Source organism: Neomonachus schauinslandi, chromosome 10 (genome assembly GCF_002201575.2).
Source record: "Neomonachus schauinslandi chromosome 10, ASM220157v2, whole genome shotgun sequence".
Taxonomy (NCBI): Eukaryota; Metazoa; Chordata; class Mammalia; order Carnivora; family Phocidae; genus Neomonachus; species Neomonachus schauinslandi.
In genome coordinates this window covers 114,076,092-114,098,835 of record NC_058412.1, presented here as the reverse complement: position 1 = coordinate 114,098,835, position 22,744 = coordinate 114,076,092, and the positions used below count along the sequence as shown (strand labels likewise).

Sequence of the window (22,744 nt, the reverse complement as noted above, 5' to 3'; positions counted from 1 at the left end):
TTTTTTTTTTTTTTTTTTAAAGATTTTATTTATTTATTTGAGAGAGATAATGAGAGAGAGATAGCATGAGAGGGGGGAGGGTCAGAGGGAGAAGCAGACCCCCTGCTGAGCAGGGAGCCCGATATGGGACTCGATCCCAGGACTCCAGGATCATGACCCGAGCCGAAGGCAGTCGCTTAACCAACTGAGCCACCCAGGCGCCCTCATCATCATATTTCTACCACCATTTTATTTTATTTTAAGATTTTATTTATTTATTTGACAGAGACACAGAGAGAGGGAACACAAGCAGGGGGAGTGGAGAGGGAGAAGCAGGCTTCTTGCCGAGCAGGGAGCCTGATGCGGGGCTCGATCCCAGGACCCTGGGACCATGACCTGAGCCAAAGGCAGATGCTTAACAACTGAGCCACCCAGGCACCCCTCCACCACCATTTTAACAGTCTAAACAAACTAAAAAATTTTCATCTTAACACTGCCTCTTCTGCGGGATGGGAAAGGAGAATGTATTCTTTCTCTTTAAAATTCTCAGATATTATGGGACGCCTGGGTGGCTCAGTTGGTTAAGCGACTGCCTTTGGCTCAGGTCATGATCCTGGAGTCCCGGGATCGAGTCCCACATCGGGCTCCCTGCTCAGCAGGGAGTCTGCTTCTCCCTCTGACCCTCCCCTCTCTCATGCGCTCTCTCTCTCACTCATTCTCTCTCTCTCAAATAAATAAAATCTTAAAAAAAAAAAAAATTCTCAGATGTTATGTTCAGAAGAACATATAATACAGATCAAGAAAACACTTCTCCATTAGGTGTCTGGTAAATCATAATGGGGATAGAATAAAAGAAATGATTACTTTTACTTCAATTTGAGAGAGGATAAAGTATACTGTCAAAGATGGTCTTACCTAAATTATTTCAATTCAATTCTAGAGAGAATGCCTGCAATGGAAGCCATGTTAAAATTGCAGACCAATCTGTTGCAACTTAAAAATTCAAAACTTGAGCTAAGTGTTCCCCCAAACATCTGGGCTCAACAAGAGCACTATCATAAGCGGCTACAAGGAGAGTTTCTTTTTTCTTAACTTTTAAACCACTAAGGAATTCACATCATTATCAGCTTAAGAGCCTCAAAGTGCACATCTAGTGAGCACAGTCAGTAGCTGGAAGAAACTAGATGAGTATTCAGTCAATACTCAATTATTCTGCTGAACATCTCTAGTCATTATGGAGGCTGTGAACTTTTACAGATTTCATTTGCTTTTCTAAAAAAATTTTACTCATATAATTTAAAATTTAGAGACAATCTCTAACAGATCATTAATTAAAAACAAAGACTAAACATTGTTGAAATAAATATAGATGAGAAACATCAGAATGACACTTCTTAAATTTCACTCATTTGCTCAAAATATCATAAAGTACATCAAGATGCCCTAGAATCCAAAATTCATGTTAAAGAACAATTTAGGTATATCCAATTTGTTTTGTCATTTATTAGGAATAAATACTATACACATAAGCATGTATTGTATGAAGAGCATATAGTTTCAAATATCTTATCTCACCATTTAAAAACAAAACTTTTCTTTAGTCACTCGTTTATTTCTCTAGGGGAAAAAATGCAAGAATTCCAAATGTTAATAAAAAATAATTTTTGTTATTTGATGTGGTAATAACCAATGATATTTTGAACTACATTTTAATATAGTTAGTCTCCAAACTAAATATGCTATATTATTTTGAAATCCATTTGTTGATAAATCATGTTTTCTTCCATTTTAGTAAAAACATTAAACTTAATCTATAATTCTCTTCAGTGAGTGTACAATACCAACACATGGGGCTTTGTCAGTAAGTTTTAAAAATTGAGCTATCTGCTACTTCTGTGAATTCATTCCACAGATAAAAACACCAACATACAGACACAGGAACATGGATGTATAATACAATGCTGTGTGATAACACAACATTAAAAACCAAGTGATAACAGGAAACTAGTAAAATAAATAAATAAATAAATAATAAGGAATATTATCTAACTATATAAGGTATGTTAGATCTATATGTATACAGCTAGAGAGATAACCATACCAGGTAAAGTATAAAAACAGAGTTCTAGAATAAATGTATAATTTCTTTTAAAAAAAGGAAGAAAACCCCTGTGTAGGTTCCGTATGGGCATTGTAATTAAAAACACAAAAACAAAACTATTTTTAAAAACTAAACTAAAAAATAAAGTGAGCAGGACACCTGAATGGCTCAGCCGATTAAGCTAAGCGTCTGCCTTCAGTTCAGGTCATGATCTCAGGGTCCTGGGATCCAGCCCCTCGTCTCAGGCTCCCTGCTCAGCAGGGAATCTGCGTCTCTGTCTCCCTCTCCCTGTCCCTCCCCCCTGCCCATGTGAGTTCTCTCTCACTCTTAAATAAATAAATAAATAAGACTAAAGTGAGCTACTGATAGCTCTAAAGTAAGGAAAGAGCTGCTAAGAATCTTTCTAGGCCCATGACCATGGCCTCTCCAGATACTGTTCAGTAGCAATAATGATACCATCATCAACTAAACTAGAGAAGGTAAAGGAGAGATTGGAAAAATAAATATCTAAAGAGAAACAAAAAGGGGACTAAAGAAAGGAGTCCTAGGAATAGGGGAGAAAGAAAAAATGAAAGAGGAGGAGGAGCAAAGAAATTTTTAAAGCTTCATTTCTATTCACCTACTAAACTAAATATACATTACAGAAAATACTTTCAAACCTACACTGTAAGGGGTTGCTTCCATTTGGGACTGTTCGTATTGTTGCACTTTTCTGTCTTCTTTGACTGTCCGTCTACTGTGACTTCCACATAAGGACTTGGTCCAAACCAATTCTTTTTATTTTCTTTAAGTTTCGCTGAAATGACTAGGCAAAAGAAAAGGGAAACTATTTAAATATCTGAAATGTTAGTTCATCCTTCAAATCAATTTAATTTCATAAAGGTTACACAGAACATTATTACTTTTACTCAGAGAGGCAGTTTTGCTCTAAAATATTTACTAATTTTATTCAGTCATGACCTTTGTATTTCCTTCCAACCTAGTAAATAAACATATCACGTCCCCCATATCATGAACCCAAATTACTATTACTATACCCCCAATGTTGGTATCAATAGTCTCAGAACTCTAATGTCAATTAAAAAGTACAACAAACCTGGTCAACAAATATTTGAATGCCTACCATATACCAGATATTGCTCTAAACTGTAAATAGAGTAGTTTACAGTATAGAAAAGTCTCTGGCTCCAGGGAGATAATATCCTAGTTAGAGAAAGTCCATGTGCTGAAAAACAGGCTAACATGGCAGATTATGACTTGGTAGTAAGGAAGGCCTCTGAGGAAGCACTTTTAAGCAAACGTCTAAACGACAGGGAGTTAGCCATTGAGAAGAGAAGTGGGAAGAGCATTCCAGAAAGAAGCAAAAAAAACTTGGCATATCTGAGGAAACTATAGCAAACAGGGAAGTATGGTAAATGAGGTGAGATCACATTCAGCTTTGTAAGCCCAGATAAGGAATTTGGATTTTATTCTAAAAGCATGCTGGAAAGCCACCAGAGGAAGAGAGTTACAAACCAGGATTATTTTTTAGCATCTCATATATCTCATATTAGTAAGAGCTCCCTACGAAGTGCATCTTAAGATACTGACTCCAGGGCGCCTGGGTGGCTCAGTCGTTAAGCGTCTGCCTTCGGCTCAGGTCATGATCCCGGAGTCCCGGGATCGAGTCCCACATCGGGCTCCCTGCTCGGCGGGAAGCCTGCTTCTCCCTCTCCCACTCCCCCTGCTTGTGTTCCTGCTCTCGCTATCTCTGTCAAATTAAAAAAAAAAAAAAAAAAAAATACTGACTCCATCATCTTCACCCTTGAATTAGTCAGTTTTGCCAAAAAAATAACCTTGTCCAAGCCCCTTGGACAGTGTAATAAGTAGATCTGAATCTAGCAGAGCACCTCATGGTTCCCACAAATGAGAACTCACTGCTCCCCAATAAAGGAGGTGATCACAGCCATGGAAATATTCTACAACCTGGATATCTATTCTAGCAGCAAAGCACAGAGAATGCCAGTGCCTATCAAGGTTAAGGGACCCTTGGAGTTGCTAGAGGAGTCTGTATAGCAGCTACCCAAGAAGCTCAATACATAGTTCAAAGCACAGACAGTCTGGGCATCCCAGAAGTCCAGTCCCAGGTAGCAGCCATGAATCTCTTGACTTCACAAGTACCACATACTTCTGTCCTTTGGCACTTATATGCCTTTTTTTGGTAGCATGCAAGCCAGCTACCGGGTTAGTACTCCAACAATGTATGCACATTCTATAAATTAGAGTTTCATCATTATTTTGGAATACTTGGTATAATAAAGTTCAATCACAGATTTGAAATCAATATGCAGTACCAAAAAAAGTATCTGTCAAAGAAAGAAAAAGAGCTGCAAGACATATTACTGAAGTAGGCAATAAGGAGCCCTGAGGAATTTTAAGTAAAAGAGTGCCATTCAACAAATTTACTGAGTGCCTACTACATATATCAGGTATTATGTGGGGCACTGAGAATACAGTGATGATCAGACTAATACTCAAAGATCATTCTATTGCTATGGGAAAAATGAAAGGGAAACAAAAGTAGGAGTTAAGAGACTACTAGAGTCATCTAATCAAGAGATGACAGTGGTTTGGACGAGGATGGTGAACATGGATATGGGGAGGAATAAATCTTTTCTAAGGAGAACCAACAGGATTAGATTACATGAGCAAATTGGGAAAAGAAGCAAGGATAACTCTCAGGTTTCCAGCATGAATAAGTGGATGGAAGACAGTATCATTTAATAAGATGGAAAAGATCTGGGAAACAGGTTTGAGGGGGTGGCATGGGCAAGAAGAAATCAAGAGTATTATACTGAATGTATAAAATTTGAGATATGTGAGACATCTAAATATAAACACTAAGAAGTCTTTTTCAGAATGGAAAATATTCAAGTGGGGACCAGACCTATCTCTGATTAATATGTACTACAAACCTCTAATACTTAATACAGAACAAAATTCAATCACAGATTGCCACAGAAAAAATATAAACCCCTTATTTTTAATATATTTCTGGTGTGAGAAAAGGTGGAAGAACCTAAACAATTATTCAAAGCCCACCATTGTATTTCAGGGACTCTTATGATCCTCTGAAACTGATTAAACCTAGAACAAAGCAATGCAGGCCTGACAGGAAGGAAATGATCTGCCCTCAGGGATTTTTTTGGATTCAAACTTTTGGGGCGCCTGGGTGGCTCAGTCAGTTAAGCGTCTGCCTTGGGCTCGGAGGCTCAGGTCATGATCCCGGAGTTTTGGGATTGAGCCCCACCCCACATCAGGCTCTCTGCTGGGCGGGGAGCCTGCTTCTCCCTCTTCCTCTGCCTGCAGCTCCCCCTGCTTGTGTGCGTGCATGCGCTCACTCTCTATCAAATAAATAAATAAAATCTTGGGGGGAAAAAAGGATTCAAACTTTTGAAGGTTATTTTGCCACATAATCCCATCCAACCCCACTAGAACCATTTTAGGAAACTTTAAATGGGAAAATAAAAAGGGTAAAGGAAACTAACACCAACTATTAGTGTTTGCTATGTGTCTAGATGTAAACATTGTCATTTCAATACTCAAGACTATTCTGTGAGATAGACTATCATCTTAATTTTTATACATAAAAAGACAAACTCAAAAGAACTTAAAAGTTTGCCCAAGGGTCACTTGTAAAGCCTGAACAAGAGATATTAAGTGCTCAAATCTCAGTTTAGAATGCATAAAACTTTTGTTATAGTCCTAATATTAGAAAATAGATCACCTACTACTGCCTGTAATTTAAATTCCTATAGTAAATTAGAAGAATAAAAACAGTAAACTGTACAACAGGGAACCAAAAAATGTCAGTATCATCTGTTACATGGGCTACTGCAAAGGTCTCTAGTAATTTTTCGTTTTTAACCTCACATCTGCAAACTCTCACAACTTCTAGAATTATCTTCCTAAAACAGATGTGATCATGTAAGTACTTTTCAAATACTTCTCTAATGCCTGCAAAATGAAATTTAAACTCTGGGGTATTTTACATTGTTATGTACCTTTTCAGCCTCCTCCTATACCAAATCCCACCCAGCCCCCTGGGATTCTAACCACCCTTAGCTGTTTGCTGTCCCTCACAAGGGCCATGCATTTTCATGTGCTACTCTGGAAGATCCACTCACAATGATCCTTCTTCCTTTTCTAACTAGTAAAATCCTATTTCTTGAGAAACCAGCGACCCCTTCTCTTTTGATTCAATGCTTCTTTAAACCTAAGAAGTTAAATTGCTCCTGCCTCTACGTTTCCACTGCATTTTCATATTTACATATGGTTCCTACAGCTTTTCATTCTGTCTTAGCTTTTAGTAAATTTACTGGTTTTTAGTTTAAATCACCTTGTAATCCCTGTCATGACAAGGATGTAGACAGTCTTTTAATTCCTACAGCACTTAGTAATTTAAACATGAGAGACATTTAATCTATTTGTTGAACCAAATGATTAGTAATGGTAAAAAACAAGTTTCCCTGCTTTATTGTTACATATACACATACAGTATCTATTGTATATAGTGTCATGGCATATATTAATGTTCTTCTGGGGCGCCTGGCTGGCTCAATCAGAAGAGCATGCGACTCTTGATCTCGGGGTTGTGAGTTCGAGCCCCAAATGGGATGTAGAGATTACTCAAATAAAAAACTTTTTAAAAATTTTAAAATTTAATGTTCTGATCCTTTCTGAAGGTCAATGCTTTGACCTGACTTTGGTTCCTCATCTTAACTCTCTAGTACAAAAACCTAGACAATTTAATTTTTTTTAAAGATTTATTTATTTATTTGGGGGGGTGGGTAGAAAGAGAGGGACAGAGAATCCCAAGCAGACTCCCCGCTGAGCATGGAGCCCAATACAAGGCTCGAGATCATGACCTGAGCCGAAACCAAGAGTTGGACACTTAAGCAACTGCGCCACCCAGGCACCCTAACAATTTAAATATAAAGAAATTAAAGTGAATATCCTTAGCTTATCCCATCCTATTTTGAGAACTGGGAGGCTACAGTGAACAAGGTAAAACAAGTAAGGGTGCTGAGACCCGGTAAATTAGCAGTATGAACTGATAAGAAATAAAACCAGTTAAGCAAGGGCTAGCTTTGTGGTCAGAGTTACGACAGGCCACAAGAGGCCTCTGTGGCAGAACTATGTGTTGGCTAGATAGAATTTTATATAAACTCTGAACTTTAAATTTAAGTAAAAAGGGCGTTCTAGTATCCAGAGATTACAGTCTTCTAGTAGATTTGGGAAAGTACAATATTATTTAATTCCAATTAGTAATAAAATCAAGATGGTTTCTCCTCTTCAAATGATCAGTTCTAAGTAAAGATTGAGGCAAAGAAAGTTCTAGGAAATACCAAAGTTACTTATTTTGCCACATAGTATAATGCTAGCACACAGCAAGCATGAAATAAAAAACACAGATGAGTTCAGAATAATAGCTGAGGTTATGTGTAAAACATAATCAAACAGGAAATGGCTAAAGACAGGGAAGGACATAAGAAAACAGACTTATGTCCAAGGTAAGGGACCAGGCCATTCAATTAGAGAAAAAGAGGACCCAAAAACTCCAATTGTCAAAATCAGCAGACTCTGATGACGGACAGAGATGTGAAGGATAAAGGACAAAGAGGTAAAGAAAATTTTAAATATGTGATCCACCAGTTATCCTCCTCATAACAATGTTAACACTTCCATTCTGCCCATAAATTAAATTTTTACATAAACATCGATGATCTTTCACAAATACTACCATTCTTGTCATTCATTCTGACAATATTCTTTTAAATTTGGGGTGCCTGGGTGGCTCAGTCGGTTAAGCATCTGTCTTTGGCTCAGGTCATGATCTCAGGGTCTTGGGATCGAGCCCCGCATTGGGCTCCCTTCCTCAATGAGGAGCCTGCTTCTCCCTCTGCCTGCCACTCCCCCTGATGGTGCTCTCTCTGACAAATAAATAAAATCTTTAAATAAAAAAAAAAAAAGACAAGAAACTAGAGCAGAAGCAGAGTAGGATTTTAACTTTGACACTCAATTCTCCTATCAGTCTTTCACACCAACTTTCTAAAACACAAATACAATTGATTACTGTTTGTTAAAAGCCCTGATTACTTCCCATCTCTTCCAGCAATGATTTTTTTTTGTAGCCCTGACACATATCTGAAGGAGATGACCCACTCACATAAAATTTTCATGGCTTCCCACTCTGCAGCAGTGGCTTTTAGGGGCACTGGCAAAGTCTTGTGCATTTCCCTGCTTCGTGCCTCTTTTTTTTTTTTTTTTAAATAAAGATTTCATTTATTTATTTGACAGAGACACAGCGAGAGAGGGAACACAAGCAGGGGGAGTGGGAGAGGGAGAAGCAGGCTTCCCACGGAGCAGGGAGCCCGATGCGGGGCTCGATCCCAGGACCCCGGGATCATGACCCGAGCCGAAGGCACATGCTTAACGACTGAGCCACCCAAGCGTCCCCTGCTTCGTGCCTCTTGCTCATATTCTCTCCTAAAAAGATTCCTTCTACTCCCCTACATTTTTTAAAAATAACTTCCTACATTTAAATAGCAAGATACTTTAAGCACCGCCTCCTTTCACAGCAACTCTGGTCAAATACTGGTATCTCTCTTTCCTGACCAAAGTTGTTCTCTCTTCTTGCCATTACCATATGCCATGGCATTTATTTTTTACACTTGAATATTTATGCCCTCCTTGATTCTAGAAAAATGTTGAGGCAGCTTACAAAAAAAAAAAACAAAACAAAATACTATAACTGATCCATTAACAGAAAAAAATACAATGTCATTAAAGGGATTTGTGCAAAAAACTTAGTTCTGAGGTTTCTAGCATCAAAAGCAAAGAACTAAACAATGACTTATGAAGAACAGTTAATTTATTCAACTTGGCACATTACTCTTTATAATCTTATGCTCTCTATTTGTCTCATATCTAATGATATATTTGCCAAATATATAATTTTTATCCATTCTTCATGTTTTGTTTTTTTTTAAGATTTTATTTATTTACTTGACAGAGAGAGACACAGAAAGAGAGGGAACACAAGCAGGGGGAGTGCAAGAGGGGGAAGCAGGCTTCCCATGGAGCAGGGAGCTCGATGTGGGGCTCGATCCCAGGACCCTGAGATCATGACCTGAGCCGAAGGCAGACGTTTAACGATTGAGCCACCTAGGCGCCCTCTTCATGTTTGTTTTTATTAAATTGTTTTTGCCTTGTATTTGTGCATTCTCAGAAAATGTAGAACCAAGATTAAAATCTTATAAATGGCAAGAATTTTGTCTTCTTGAGGTGCATTCAGGCATTTATTAAATGTTCTTCCTACTATAATAATGATGATAGCAAATATGATAAACAGTATGCAAAGAAAAAAGTCAAAAGGAATATAACTGAAACCTAAAGGAATAACAGTATCATCTCTAAGGACTAAGATGATAAATAAGACCCCTATTATTTTACCGAGTTTTTAAAAATAAAAAACATGTGTATTACTTATGTAACCTGAAAAGGTAAAGATTTTTTTTTAAAGATCATTCCAATCCAAGGTTTCAACATTAATCTGCCCAAAAAAAGAAAAGTAATTAAGAAGCTGGCTCAATTTAAATCAGCTACTCAGGCTAGCTTCAGGATGGGGAGCAGGGGAAAACAATCAGAATCTTGCTTAACAAAAAAATATTAGTATCTTTCACTGAGAATCAGACAGTGCTAAGGAAAGAGACTAGTGAAGGAATCCCCCAAAATAAGTTCTAAGATACTGTCACCTTACAAAAGTGCTATTTTTATATAATTCAATCACTTTTAGGTTTTGAGGAAGATAATAATAAGGATATGGTTTGTGGCCTAATATTCATAATCCAGAGGTGGATATAAGACAGGTGTAATAAAGGGGCTCCTAGATGGCTCAGTTGGTTAAACATCCACCTTCAGCTCAAGTCATGATCCCAGAGTCCCAGGATCAAGCCCTCCATCAGGCTCCCTGCTCTACAGGGAGTCTGCTTCTCCCGCTGCCCCTTACCCTGCTCGTGCTCTCTCTCTCTCAAATAAATAAATAAAATGTTAATTAAAAAATAAAGACAGGTGTAATAAAAGCTAAAACAGTGGGGTGGCTGGGTGGCTTAGTCAGTTGACCATCCAACTCTTGGTTTCAGCTTGGGTCATGAACTCAGTGTCCTGGGATCGAGCCCTGTGTTGGAGTCTGCTTGAGATTCTTTCCCCTCTGCTCACCACACCCCTCACTCGCTCATGAGCTCTCTCTCTAAAATAAATAAATAAAAATTTTTAAAAAGCTGAAATACTATACAGAGAATAATTGTCCTGTAAGAAATAAATGCCATTAAAAGGATAAAGACTAAGGTTTCACTGTGTGATACAGATACATGCATGTCTGAAAAAACTCCGGTGACTCACCAAATAATTTATCTATAAATACCTACAAAGAGACCATATGGAGCCAGACTGTTAAAGCTCTTAGCGCAGGCTACAGAAATTCTATACTATAGCCAAATAGAAGCACCAAAGGTTTTTGAGCAGGAACTGTTACATTCCATAACAAATGGCATATTAGAACATTAGGAATACTAATGTGAAAGTGATACACTTGGTTAGTATGGTTAGAGAAAGACAGATTTATTAAATAATAATAGCAACCAAAGGATTTAAATAGACATTTCTCCAAAAAAGATACACAAATGGCCAATAAGCTCATGAAAAGATGTTCAACATCAATAACCACCAGAGAAATGCAAATCAAACCCACAGTAACATACCACTTCATACCCACCAGGATGTCTATAATCAAAAAGACAGGTAACAAGCATTGACAAGGATGTGGAGAAATTGGAACCCTCATACATGGCTGATGGGAATACAAATGGTGCAGATGCTTTGAAAAATAATTTGGAATTATTCCTCACAAAGTGAAGCATACATACTATATGACCCAGTGACTCTACTCCTAGGTATATACTCAAGAGAACTGAAATGACAAACCTTCACAAAAACTTGTACACAAATGTTCATAGCATTATTCATAATAGCTAAAGAGTAGAAACAACCCAAACATATATCAACTGATAAATGGATAAATAAAATGTAGTATGTTCATACTTGCAATATTACTTGGCAATAAAAAGAAATGAAATACTAATGCATGCTACAATACAGATGAACCTTGAAAACATGCTAAGTGGAAAAGAAACAAAAAGCCATACATTTTATGATTCCATTTATATGAGAGATCCAGAATAGACAAACCTACAGACAAGAAGTAGATTAGTGGTTGCCTAGGGCTGAGGGTGGCTAGGAGACATGGGAAGTCCTCCAGTAATGGGTAGAGGTTTCTAAAATTGACTGTGGTGGCAGTTATTCAACACTGTGAACATACTAAGGATCAGCAACCCTCTATATGAGTAAACTGTGTGGTATGTGAATTACCTCTCAATGCTGTCAATACAAAACAAAAAACAATAGCAACTGCCCAGACACCAATATTTAATAGGAGAGAAAAAACAAAACCTGCAAAATACCCAAGAGTATCCGAAAATAAAAGCATAATTTTTATACAACTGAACATTCTGTTCATTCATTCATTAAGCAAATACTAATTCAACACCTGATATAAAAGAGCCACTGAAGATTTTCTTAAGATTATTTTTATCTTGGGGGAAAAAAGTATAGCAGTAGATCTTTTTAAGACTTACCAGTGATCTGAAGTTGTGATTTCATGGTCAGGCTACCCATTGAACCAAGCTGTGATCCACTGCCAGACATACCACACCAACAGTACGGCAAATCTGAGCATGGAAAAGGAGACACTGTAAACATCAAAAGATCCCATATAAAAAACATGTATAGCGCTAACCAGGCTATTTCCATGTCTCACTGAAGACCACACAATAATAGTGGCCTTAGCATTGCTAAATAAAATCTTCAATTCTAGTATTCATCCTGCCTAACCTATCAACAAAATGACATTGCTTATCATTCCTTCTTCCATGGTTTACATTCTTCCCTGGAGCTCCCAAGACACATTCTCTAGGTTTACGTCCTACCTCACTGATTGTTCTTAGGCTCCTTTGACAATCCCTCCTGTTTTCTCCCCTCTCTTAATGTTGGAGTGCCCTAGGGCTCAGTTCTTGGTTCCCTCTTACCTCTCTATACTCACTTCCTCAAGGATATCATCCAGTGTTATGGCTTTAAATGTCAGCTATATACCAGTGAGTCCCAACTTTATATTTCTATCCCAGATGTCATTCCTAAACTCCAAACAAGTTCCCTTGGGTATCTAAAAGACCCCCCCCCCCCCCCCCCCAAACCCCCCCCACAAAAAGAACTCCTGCTAACAACCCCATCCTTTCAGATGCTCAGGCTAAAAACCTGGAGTCATCCTGCCTTTGTTTTTTATTTCCCTTCCTAACTTGCCAGCAATTCAACAGTCTTCATTTGCAAAATATATCCAGAATCCAACCATTTCTCACCAACTCTACCATCAATCTGTTCATAGTGGCCACTGACAGCCTGACTTTTTTTTCATGGATTATGCCTCCCTCCTAAGGTACTCCAAGTATGAACAGGTCTCCCTGTTTCTACCTGGTGTCTAGCTTCTCCCTCTTCCTCTACCCCTCTCCCCTGCTCGTATTTTCGCTCGCACATAAATCTTAAAAAAAAAAAGTTAGATCATATTCTACTCTGCTTAAACACTCAGTAACCTCTTATCTCAGTTAAAAGAGAATCCAAACTCCTTCCCCTGGCTTACAGATGCCTGACTCCATTCCACCCATGACTGACTCTCTGATCTTACCTCATATCATTCTCCCCCTTACCCATTAAACATCTAGCTTTCTTTCTAATTCTCAAACACACTAGGTCATTCCAGCCTTTGTACCGAACTGCTCCCTCTGCTTTTTCCTCTATCTTTAAATAGAGGCACCTGAGTGGCTCAGTTGGTTAAACATTCTGCTCTTGATTTCCGCTCAGGTCATGATCTCGGGGTCCTGGGATCAAGCTCCACATGGCTCGGGGGGAGTCTGCTTGAGGATTCTCCCTCTGCCCGTCCTCCAGCTCATGTACACACGCTCTCTCCCTTGATCTCTCTCTCAAATAAATAAATAAATCTTTAAAAAAAAAAAAAAAAGCTAACATCTTGTATTCAGGCTTCAAGTTAAATATCACCTCGTCAGAGAGGTCTGGACTTATCCAACCTAAAGTAGCCATCCTATCACTTTCTATGACATCACTGAAAATTTTCTGGTTTATTGACTCTAAAGTCCACAAAAGTAGGCACCTTCTCTACCTTGTTAATCAGTGCCTGGAATATTCTGGAAGTTTTTTTTAAGTCCACAATTTCACCTGTCACAATACCTAGTATCAAAAATACAAGAAATAACAAGTATTGGCAAGAATGTTGAGAAAAGGGACCCTTGTGCACTGTTAGTAAGAATGTAAATTGGTACAGCCACTGTGGAAAACAGTATGGAGGTTCCTAAAAAAATTAAAAACAGAAATACCATATGATCCAGTAATTCCACCACTGGGTATTTATCCAAGAAAACTGAATACATTAATTCGAAAATACACGTGCACCTTATTTTTACTACAGCATTATTTACAACAGATAAAATATGGAAGCAACCTAAATGCCCATCAGTAGATGAATGGATAAAAATGTGGTATATATATATATATATATATATAATGGAGTATTAGCCACAAAAAAAAAATAGGATCTTGCCATTTATAAGAGCATGGATGGTCCTAGAAGGTATTATGCTAAGTGAAATAAGTCAGAGAAAGACAAATACCATATGCTTTCACTTATATGTGGAATATAAAACACAAAACAAAGGAACAAACAAAAAAAGCAGAGGCAGACCCATAAATACAGAGAACAAACGGGTGGTTGCCAGAGGGGAGGGGGTAAGCAGACAGGCAAAATGGGCAAAGAAAGGGGGAAGTACAGACTTTCACTTATGAAATGAGTAAGTCACAGGGATGAAAGGTACAGCATAGGGAACACATCGATGGTGTTGTAATAGTGATGTATGGTGAGAGATGGCACTTACACTTGTGGCGTGTATTATAACATATAGAGCTGTCAAATCACTATGTTGTATACCTGAAAATAATGTAACATTGTGTGTTAACTATACTTCAATTTAAAAAAAAAGTCCCAGGGGCACCTGGCTGCTCAGTCAGTGGAGTATGTGACTCTCGATCGTGGGGTTGTGAGTTTGAGCCCCACATTGGGTATAGAGATTACTTAAAAATAAAATCTTTAAAAAAATTAATAAAATTTTTAAAAATAAAAATAAATAAAGCAAGTAAGTAAATAAGTCCAGGGGTGCCTGGCTGGCTTAGTCCGCAGAGCATGCTCGAGCAGTCAATAGAGACTCTTGATCTCAGGGTTGTAAATTTGAGCCCCACACTAGGTGTAGAGATTACTTAAAAATAACATCTTAAAAAGTTTTGCTTCCTCCAGAACATCAGGTAGGTGGAATCATACAATTTGTGGCTTTTTCAGATTGCCTTCTTCTACTTAGCAATATTACCAAAGGTTCCTCCATACCTTTTCATGGCTTGACAACTTTTTTTTTTAATTGCTGAATAATATTCCATTGTGTGTTTGTACCACAGTTTATCCATTCCCCTATTAAAGGACATCTTGCTTGCTTCCAGTTTGGGGCAATTATGAAAAAAGCTGCTATAAATATTCACATACAGGTTATTAACTTAAGTTTTCAATTCAATTTAGTAAATAGGTATACAACTGCTGGATAATGGTAAGCCTATGTTTTAACCCTGTAAGAAACTGCCAAATGGTATTCCAAAATAGTGGTACTATTTTGCATTCCTACTAAGATTGAAGGAGAATTCCTAGGCAGCTAGGTGGCTCAGTCAATTAAGTGTACCTAAACTCAGGTAGTGATCTCAGGGTCCTGGAAATGAGCCCCAGGTCGGACTTCCTGCTTAATGGGGAGTCTGCTTCTGCCTCTCCCTCTGCTCCCCTTTCCACCAGCTCATGCTCACTCTCACTCTAATAAATGTTTTTTTAAAAAAAAGAATTCCTATTGTTCTCTATCTTCACCAGCATATGGTATTATTAGCTTTTCAAAATTTTGCCAATCTAACAGATGTGCCGTGACATTTCACTGATGGTTTAATTTGCAATTCCCATGACATGAAGTTGAACATCTTTTCATATGCTTATTTGGAATCTATGTATGTTGTTTGGTAGGGTATCTCTTCAGATCCTTTGCTCACTTTTTACTTGTTTTCACATTATTACATTTTAAGAGTTCTTTATATATTTTAGAAACAAGTCCTTTACCAGATTTGTGTTTCGCAAATATTTTCTCACAGCCTATGGCTTCTCCTTTCATTCTCTTAACAGTATAAAGGTTCCAAAATGTGGGTGTACGTGGGGGATGGGGGTGGTTCCCTCACAACAACGAGCAATTCTCCGACACCAGCCAGGTGTCCTACAACTTAATTCTGACAGTATCCACCCAGAGATAGCATCAGATCCCACAGGTTAAGTGATCAGTCCTACAAGCTCCCCCACCCCACTTCAGATGCTAGTCCCAACCAAGTCCAGGATGCCTTGTGCTGACTAACCAGCTACAGATTGGAGGTTCTAATGATTACCACCTTGGGTCTGATTAATTTGTTAAGAGTGGTTCACTGATTCCTAGGTTACCAGTTTATTTATTATAAAAGGGTATCACTAACAGCCAGATGAAAGAGATGCATAGGGGAAGGTATGGGGAAAAGGTGTGAAGCTTCCAGGTCCTCAGCCAGTGCACCACTCTCCCCAAATTTTCCTATATTCACCAACCTGGAAGCTCTCTGAACCCCGTCCTTTCAGATTTTTACGGAGGCTCTGTTACACAGGTGTGGCTGATTAAATCACTGATCATTATCAACTGAACTCAGATCTTCAGCCTTCTCCTCATTGTGGGGGTGGGACTAATCACATGGTTAGCTCCAATGGCAACCCGCTTCTATCCTTAAGACATCTTCTAGGGGCGCCTGGGTGGCTCAGTCATGAAGCGTCTGCTCAGCAGGAAGCCTACTTCTCCCTCTCCCTCTCTCCGTTTGTTCCCTCTCTGGCGGTCTCTGTCAAATAAATACATAAAATCTTAAAAAAAAAAAAAAGACATCTTCTAAAAGTCACCTCATTAACACAACAAAAGACACCTTTATCACTCTCATCACTTAGGAAATTCCAAGAGTTTTAGGAGCTCTGTGTCAGGAACAGGATTGAAAACCAGATATACATTTTTTATTATAAAATCACAGTATCACATAGTGCATTTTAATAAAGTCCAATTTCTAAGTTTTGTCTTTCACAGATTGTGCTTTTGGTGTCATATCTAAAAACTCATTGACATCTCTTCAACAAACGGTGCTGGGACAACTGCACAACCATATGTAAAAAAATTAAGTTGGACCCCTACAAAAGAACTGTGGTTGTATGTTTTGACCTGTCTAGAAGTTACATGAAGGATTGGCTCAAGAACTTCTCTTGCCTTTGTTCTCCCTGCCTGGGAGCTTCCTTCGGGCTGAGATAGCTTCCCAGGCAGTGTTTGTCAAAAGAATTTAAAAGCAAATGTATTAACCACTGCCACCTGGGGCAAAGGATAATAGGTGGAGCACACAATAGATATACTGAAAAGACTGGGAAGGAAGAGACTAGCGAACAAGACATTTGGGGGAATGAGGGCTTTGAAAAACTCTTGGGTATTATGTTAAATATAGAAGTCCTTGCACAGGCCCAGGGGTGGATGCATGCTCAGAAGGGTCAGAAGATCCTGGCTCTTAACTCTGACCTTCAGGATCCATGCAAACAGGAAGTAAAGGCTAAGACAGTTTTAAACTGCCTGGCTAAGCACAGGAGTGTCCAAACATAGCCAATCTGCAAACATGGTAGTGTTTGGGGGGTTTTTTGGTTCCAAGTTTTTAAGGATATCTGTCAAATCACTAGCTGACCACTAATCTAACAGAACACAGACTTTAGTGGCCATACATAACAAAGAATACAGACTATACAAAATTAGTTTGGAAATGTCACCAAATAAGCAAACAACCACAATGAGCAGCAATAAGAAACCATGAAGTGGGGGGCACCTGGGTGGTTCAGTCGGTTAAGCGCTGGACTCTTATTTTGGGCTCAGGGTCATGATCTCAGGGTCCTGGGATCGAGCCCTGCAATCCTGGCTCATGCTCAGCAGAGTCTGTCTGAGGATTCTCTCTCCCTCTCCCTCTGCCCTTCCCCCTGCATGCACATGCTCTAAGATAAAGAAGTAAATCTTATAAAAAGGAGAGAAAGAAGAAAAGAAACCATGAAGTGAGAGAAGAATCTGATTTCCAGAACATTCAAAATGTTCAGTTTTTCATACTAGCAAACCAAATTCAACAGCACATTAAAAGGCTTACTATACTATGACCAAGTGGGATTCATCACTGGGTTGCAAGGATGGATCAACATATAAAAATCAGTGTTATAATTAAAAGAAGGCTAAAAATCACATGATCATCACAACTGTTGTAAAAAAAAAAAAAAAAAGCATTTGACAAAATTCAAGAGTCTTTAATGATAAAATCTGCCAAACTAGGAATAGAAGAAATTTACCTTACAAAATGAAGGATATACATGAAAAGCCCACAACTTTCACTCAGTGGTGAAAAATTAAAAGCTTGTCCTCTAATACTAGAAATAAGACAATGCCAACTCCCACGGCTTCTATTGAACATAATACTGTAAGTCCTAGCCAGAGTGATAAGGCCAGAAAAAAATAAAACAATCCTACTTACAATAGCACCAAAAATAAAATACTTAGGAATAAACTTAACCAAGGAGATGAAAACTACAAAACTCAGGGTGTCTGGGTGGCTCAGTTGGTTAAGCATCTGCCTTCGGCTCAGGTCATGATCTCAGGGTCCTGGGATTGAGCCCTGCCATCGGGCTCCCTGCTCAGCGGGAAGCCTGCTTCTCCCTCTCCCACTCCCCTTGCTTGTGTTCCCTCTCTCGCTGTGTCTCTGTCAAATAAATAAATAAACCTTAAAAAAAAAAAAAAACTCTAGCAAAGAAATTTTTGAAATCAAAAAAGTAACTATAGTAAAGGTTAAGGAAAAACAGAAGTAGAGATAACAAGTAACTTCAGTAAGCTACAAAGCAGACAGACCAATGCTAATTGACAGCACACTCAAGAAAGTTGACTCCTATGTTGGTAATAGAGAAAAGCCTAGAACCAAGATGGTTTACACTGTAGCGTCTTCAAGAAAGGCACCAGGTAATCCTGGAAGTAGGGCGTAAAGTTAAGATACATAAGCAGGATGAAAGCTATCTACCAAGGAGTTTGATTCCTAAAAATCCCCTACTTCACACCAGAAGGCTCAGGGGTTTTTTTCCTCTAGAGACGGTAAAGTAGAGCATCTCTGGAATGGGAGATGCCAGGCACAGTGTAAGGATGGACAATAATATCAAAAACAGGAGAATTAAAAGAACATACTCAAACTGAATGACAAAACTCCCATCCTCCTTTCCCACTGGCTGTAGCTCACTGTAGTTAAGACTTAACCAACCAGGGCGCCTGGGTGGCTCAGTTGGTTAAGCGACTGCCTTCGGCTCAAGTCATGATCCTGGAGTCCCGGGATCGAGTCCCGCATCGGGCTCCCTGCTCGGCAGGGAGTCTGCTTCTCCCTCTGACCCTCCCCCCTCTCATGCTCTCTCTATCTCATTCTCTCTCTCAAATAAATAAATAAAATCTTTAAAAAATAAAAAAAATAAAAATAAAAAAGACTTAACCAACCAGGCAGTAGATAGGATAAGTCTTTTTATGAAGTACCCCAACTTCATAAAAGGTTATGCAACAGATAACCCTATAGTGAGGTTCTCTGTTAACAAGCTTCTCCTTCCTACACGCACACTCAGAGCTCCCAGCCTGATTCTTAGTCTCCCATCCTTAAACATGATAAAATACTAGCAGGCAATATGAAAAGCTTCTATCAGGAAGTGATGCCAAAGAAAAACAAGGAGAACTTTAAAAAATGTATTAACATCCTCAGAGAGATGAAAAGATACAACATTCATGAAACAAAAATAGGATGCCATAAAAAAAGAACATTCAGGGGGGAAAAAAGGAATTAGGATGAAAACTGTTCCCAATAGGAACAGCCTATACGATGGAGATGGGCTACACCAATTTTGTAAGCTCGAGTAGTCTGAAATTGCCAGTTCTGTACATAGGTTGTCAAAACACTAGAATAGGGATCAGCTGATACATGCTGCTGCCAGACTGACAAAATAATTTGGTTGCCAGAGCTATGATGTAATTTTAAATAATCTTGCAGCTTTAAACTATTCTTTGGTCCCTGTTGGGACGGCTAACAACATGTCCTATTTTTCCTATGAGACTTGACTGCAGAGTTGAGTTTTCCATTCTTTATTTTCATAAACATCTTTACATTTAAAATCCCGTTACCTAAGAAACCTTGCAATTTGGGAAAGGTTAACTAATATAATTTCCAAATACATTAAGGAAGTAATGTAGATTCTGAATGACAAATGTAGTTAATGTCACCTAACTAACCATGACCAATATGATATAATATTCATCATTTTATTCATTCATCACATTCATTTTAGTTATTAGATAACAAAATATCTTCAATCTGATGCTCTGAAATAGGGAGTTTTTCTGTAAAGGACCAGGGAGTAACCATTTTAAACCTTGTGAACCATATGATCTCTGTTAAAACTACTCAACTACCTTTTTGTGTGACAGCAGCCATAAACAACACATAAAATGAATGAATGAGACTGTGTTCCAGAAAAACTATTTACACAAATAGGCAGAAGGTCAGATTCCTTCAAGCATGGGCCATAGTTTGCTAACCCCTTGTCCTCAAGAATCAAAGTGAAAAATGGAGGTACTATTTAAGAACACCCTACTTGGGGCACCTGGGTGGCTCAGTTGTTAAGCGTCTACCTTCAGCTCAGGTCATGATCCCGGGGTCCTGGGATCAAGGCCCATGTCGGGCTCCCTGCTCAGCAGGAAGCCTGCTTCTCCCTCTCCCATTCCCCCTACTTGTGTTCCCTCTCTCACTGTCTCTCTCTGTCAAATAAATATTTTTTAAAAATAAAAAAGAACACCCTACCAGGGGCACCTGGGTGACTCAGTCAGCTGAGCGTCCAACTCTTGATTTTGGCTCAGGTCATGATATCATGGGTCATGAGACTGAGCCCTGTGTCAGACTCTGCACTCAGCGGGGAGTTGGCTTGAGTTTGTCTCTCTCTATCCCCCACCCATTATATAAATCTTAAAAAACAACAACAACAACACCCTATACACATCACCATTACAGCTGAAAACTGGGAAATATGAAAGGGCAAAATTCCTTGAGACATTAGGATAAAACAATTGGATATGAGTGGAAAATCTTGTAATTAACTGTTTTACATTTTCTTCTTTATCCTCATCACTACTCCCTTCATTTGGCTCTCCTTATACTTACCATACTAATTTCAAAATTTCTCCTTATCTAACCCCAATCTGTCCATATGGTGTTGTCAAAATGATTTTTAAGATGAATTTTCTACACCTCTAATGACCCTCACTTGCCTGTTCTCTTAACTCACCTTCCACTCTCTCATATATACCCCATGCTTCAACCATATAGAATTACTTATCCGACGCCAACACTCCATCTGTTTAATACTTCTGTGATTTACTTATCCTGTTCCTTCTATTCAAAATGTGCTCTGCTCCTTCCTTAACTTCCCATTCATCTGGTCTTCCTCTTATCCTTCAACATTCTTCTCAAGCATTTCATGTGGTAGCCTTCCCTCAACTCCAAAGCAGAAATAATGAATTTCTTCTCATCAACCTTACTGCATGTATTCCAGGAGATATTATTAGCATGGTAATTAATTGTGCAGGCTTTGGAGTCAGAGCTAGATCCACATATCATCACTGTTATTTACTGTGCAAAATTGAACAAATTACTTAATCTCCGAGCCATGCTTTCTTCATCCAAAAAACAGGGATCATTTTATCGTAGTTTTAAAGACTGAGATAATACCGTAAAGTGCTATAAGACAGCTTTAAACCTAACAAGTGTTCAATAGCTGTCCCTTAATATGTTTGCAAATCTTTCTCCTCTTTCAAACTGTTTTCTTGAGATCAGGGGCCATTCATCTTTACATTGCTACAGCTGGACACAATGCCTGAAGCACCTAAATAGTAAGCCCTCAAATATCTGTTGAATCCAATCAACAAATATGTAAAACTTATGATAGTCAAGGTGAACTTTTCTCTAACACCTCAAAAGAATTTAGGATACCTTTCTTATTAAACATTAAAAGGCTTAAAAATATCTATTACAATCCAAAGGACTCACCACTGTCTAATATTTCTCTAAATAAATGGGAGCACTAGTAACCTGTACAAAAGAACCTCTACTTGTAAATAAATGAGGTTACAAAAGGGTGTTTTTTGTTTTTGTTCTTAGGTTTATAATAACAGTATAAAAGCAACCAATGAATACATGCTGCAGAAAGTTTCCCAATGTAACAGTAAAACCCACAGATTTAGAGACATTTGGGTGGCTCAGTTGGGTGAAGTGTCTGACTCTTATCTCAGTTCAGGAGTTCAAACCCTGCACGGAGCCTACTTAAACAAAAAACCCACAGATTTACAAAGATAAGAAGGCTTTTGCCCTACTAGAATTTAAAATGTGAAAAAGAGCCAAAAGTAATTAAAATTATAGAAAATTGACACTGTGTTCTCTATATGTGCAAGTAACATAAGTAAGGAAATACAGGCTGTAGTAATTAATTTTGACTTTGTAGGCAGGGAGAATTCAGACAAGATGCCACAGAAGAGAAGCACTTGTGGGTGAAAAAGGGAATAGGAAGAGAACAGATTTGCTTAAATTTGGCCAACAAAGAAGGCACAAAGGGGGAAATGATACAATACTAAAGAATGGACTACAAAAATCAATACACTGGGCACCAAGCCCTAGCTCTGTTGTTACAAACATTAGAAAGAAAGAAAACTTGTAATTAACCAGCAATGTGAATGTCTTCCTAGAAAACCCATAAGCCTCTATATAATACAACTAATAATAAACCTAGAAAACTGACCAGTTATCATGGACAAAGTGGAAAGCAGAAAACCTTTAAGTGAAAAAAGTAAAAAATATTTATCTCAAAAGCCAACTATTTTTGGGTAACTATACAAATGTGTAAACATAAAACATATTCATAACAGGGCAACACAAAGAGAAAACAACAACAAAAGCTAGGAAATGAAGCCTCCCACCAAAAGCCAGCACCAATTTGCTAACCATGAGTGGGCGACCTTGGAAGTAGATATTCCAGTCCCAGTCAAGACTAAAGATCAATGCAGCCTGATATGTAACAGATATCAGGAGGTACCAAGAGAGACCTTAAGCCACAACTGCTCAGCTAAGCCACTCCCAAATTTTTCACCCACAGAAACTGCAGAAGATAATAAGTTATTTTTTTTTAAAGATTTTATTTATTTATTTGACACAGAGAGAGACCGCGAGAGAGGGAGCACAAGCAGGGGAGTGGGACAGGGAGAAGCAGGCTTCCCGCCGAGCAGG

The 22,744-nt window shown here is 38.5% G+C and overlaps 1 protein-coding gene across 3 annotated transcripts in view; it reads right to left on the bottom strand.

Annotated features, from left to right (window-relative positions):
* Positions 1–22,744, bottom strand: part of ITCH (itchy E3 ubiquitin protein ligase) — a 121,439-nt gene that overhangs the window by 72,662 nt on the left and 26,033 nt on the right. For 2 of the 3 annotated variants that reach the window (XM_021689029.1, XM_021689031.1), the window contains 2 exons: positions 11,815–11,907; positions 2,744–2,885 (listed from right to left, as the gene is read on the bottom strand). In XM_021689029.1, coding sequence (XP_021544704.1) covers positions 2,744–2,885; positions 11,815–11,884 — 212 coding nt within the window. In that variant the 5' untranslated portion in view covers positions 11,885–11,907. Of the gene's footprint in view, positions 1–2,743; positions 2,886–11,814; positions 11,908–15,947; positions 15,972–22,744 lie in introns of those variants that run through there. The other variant, XM_021689030.1, reaches the window with a different exon arrangement.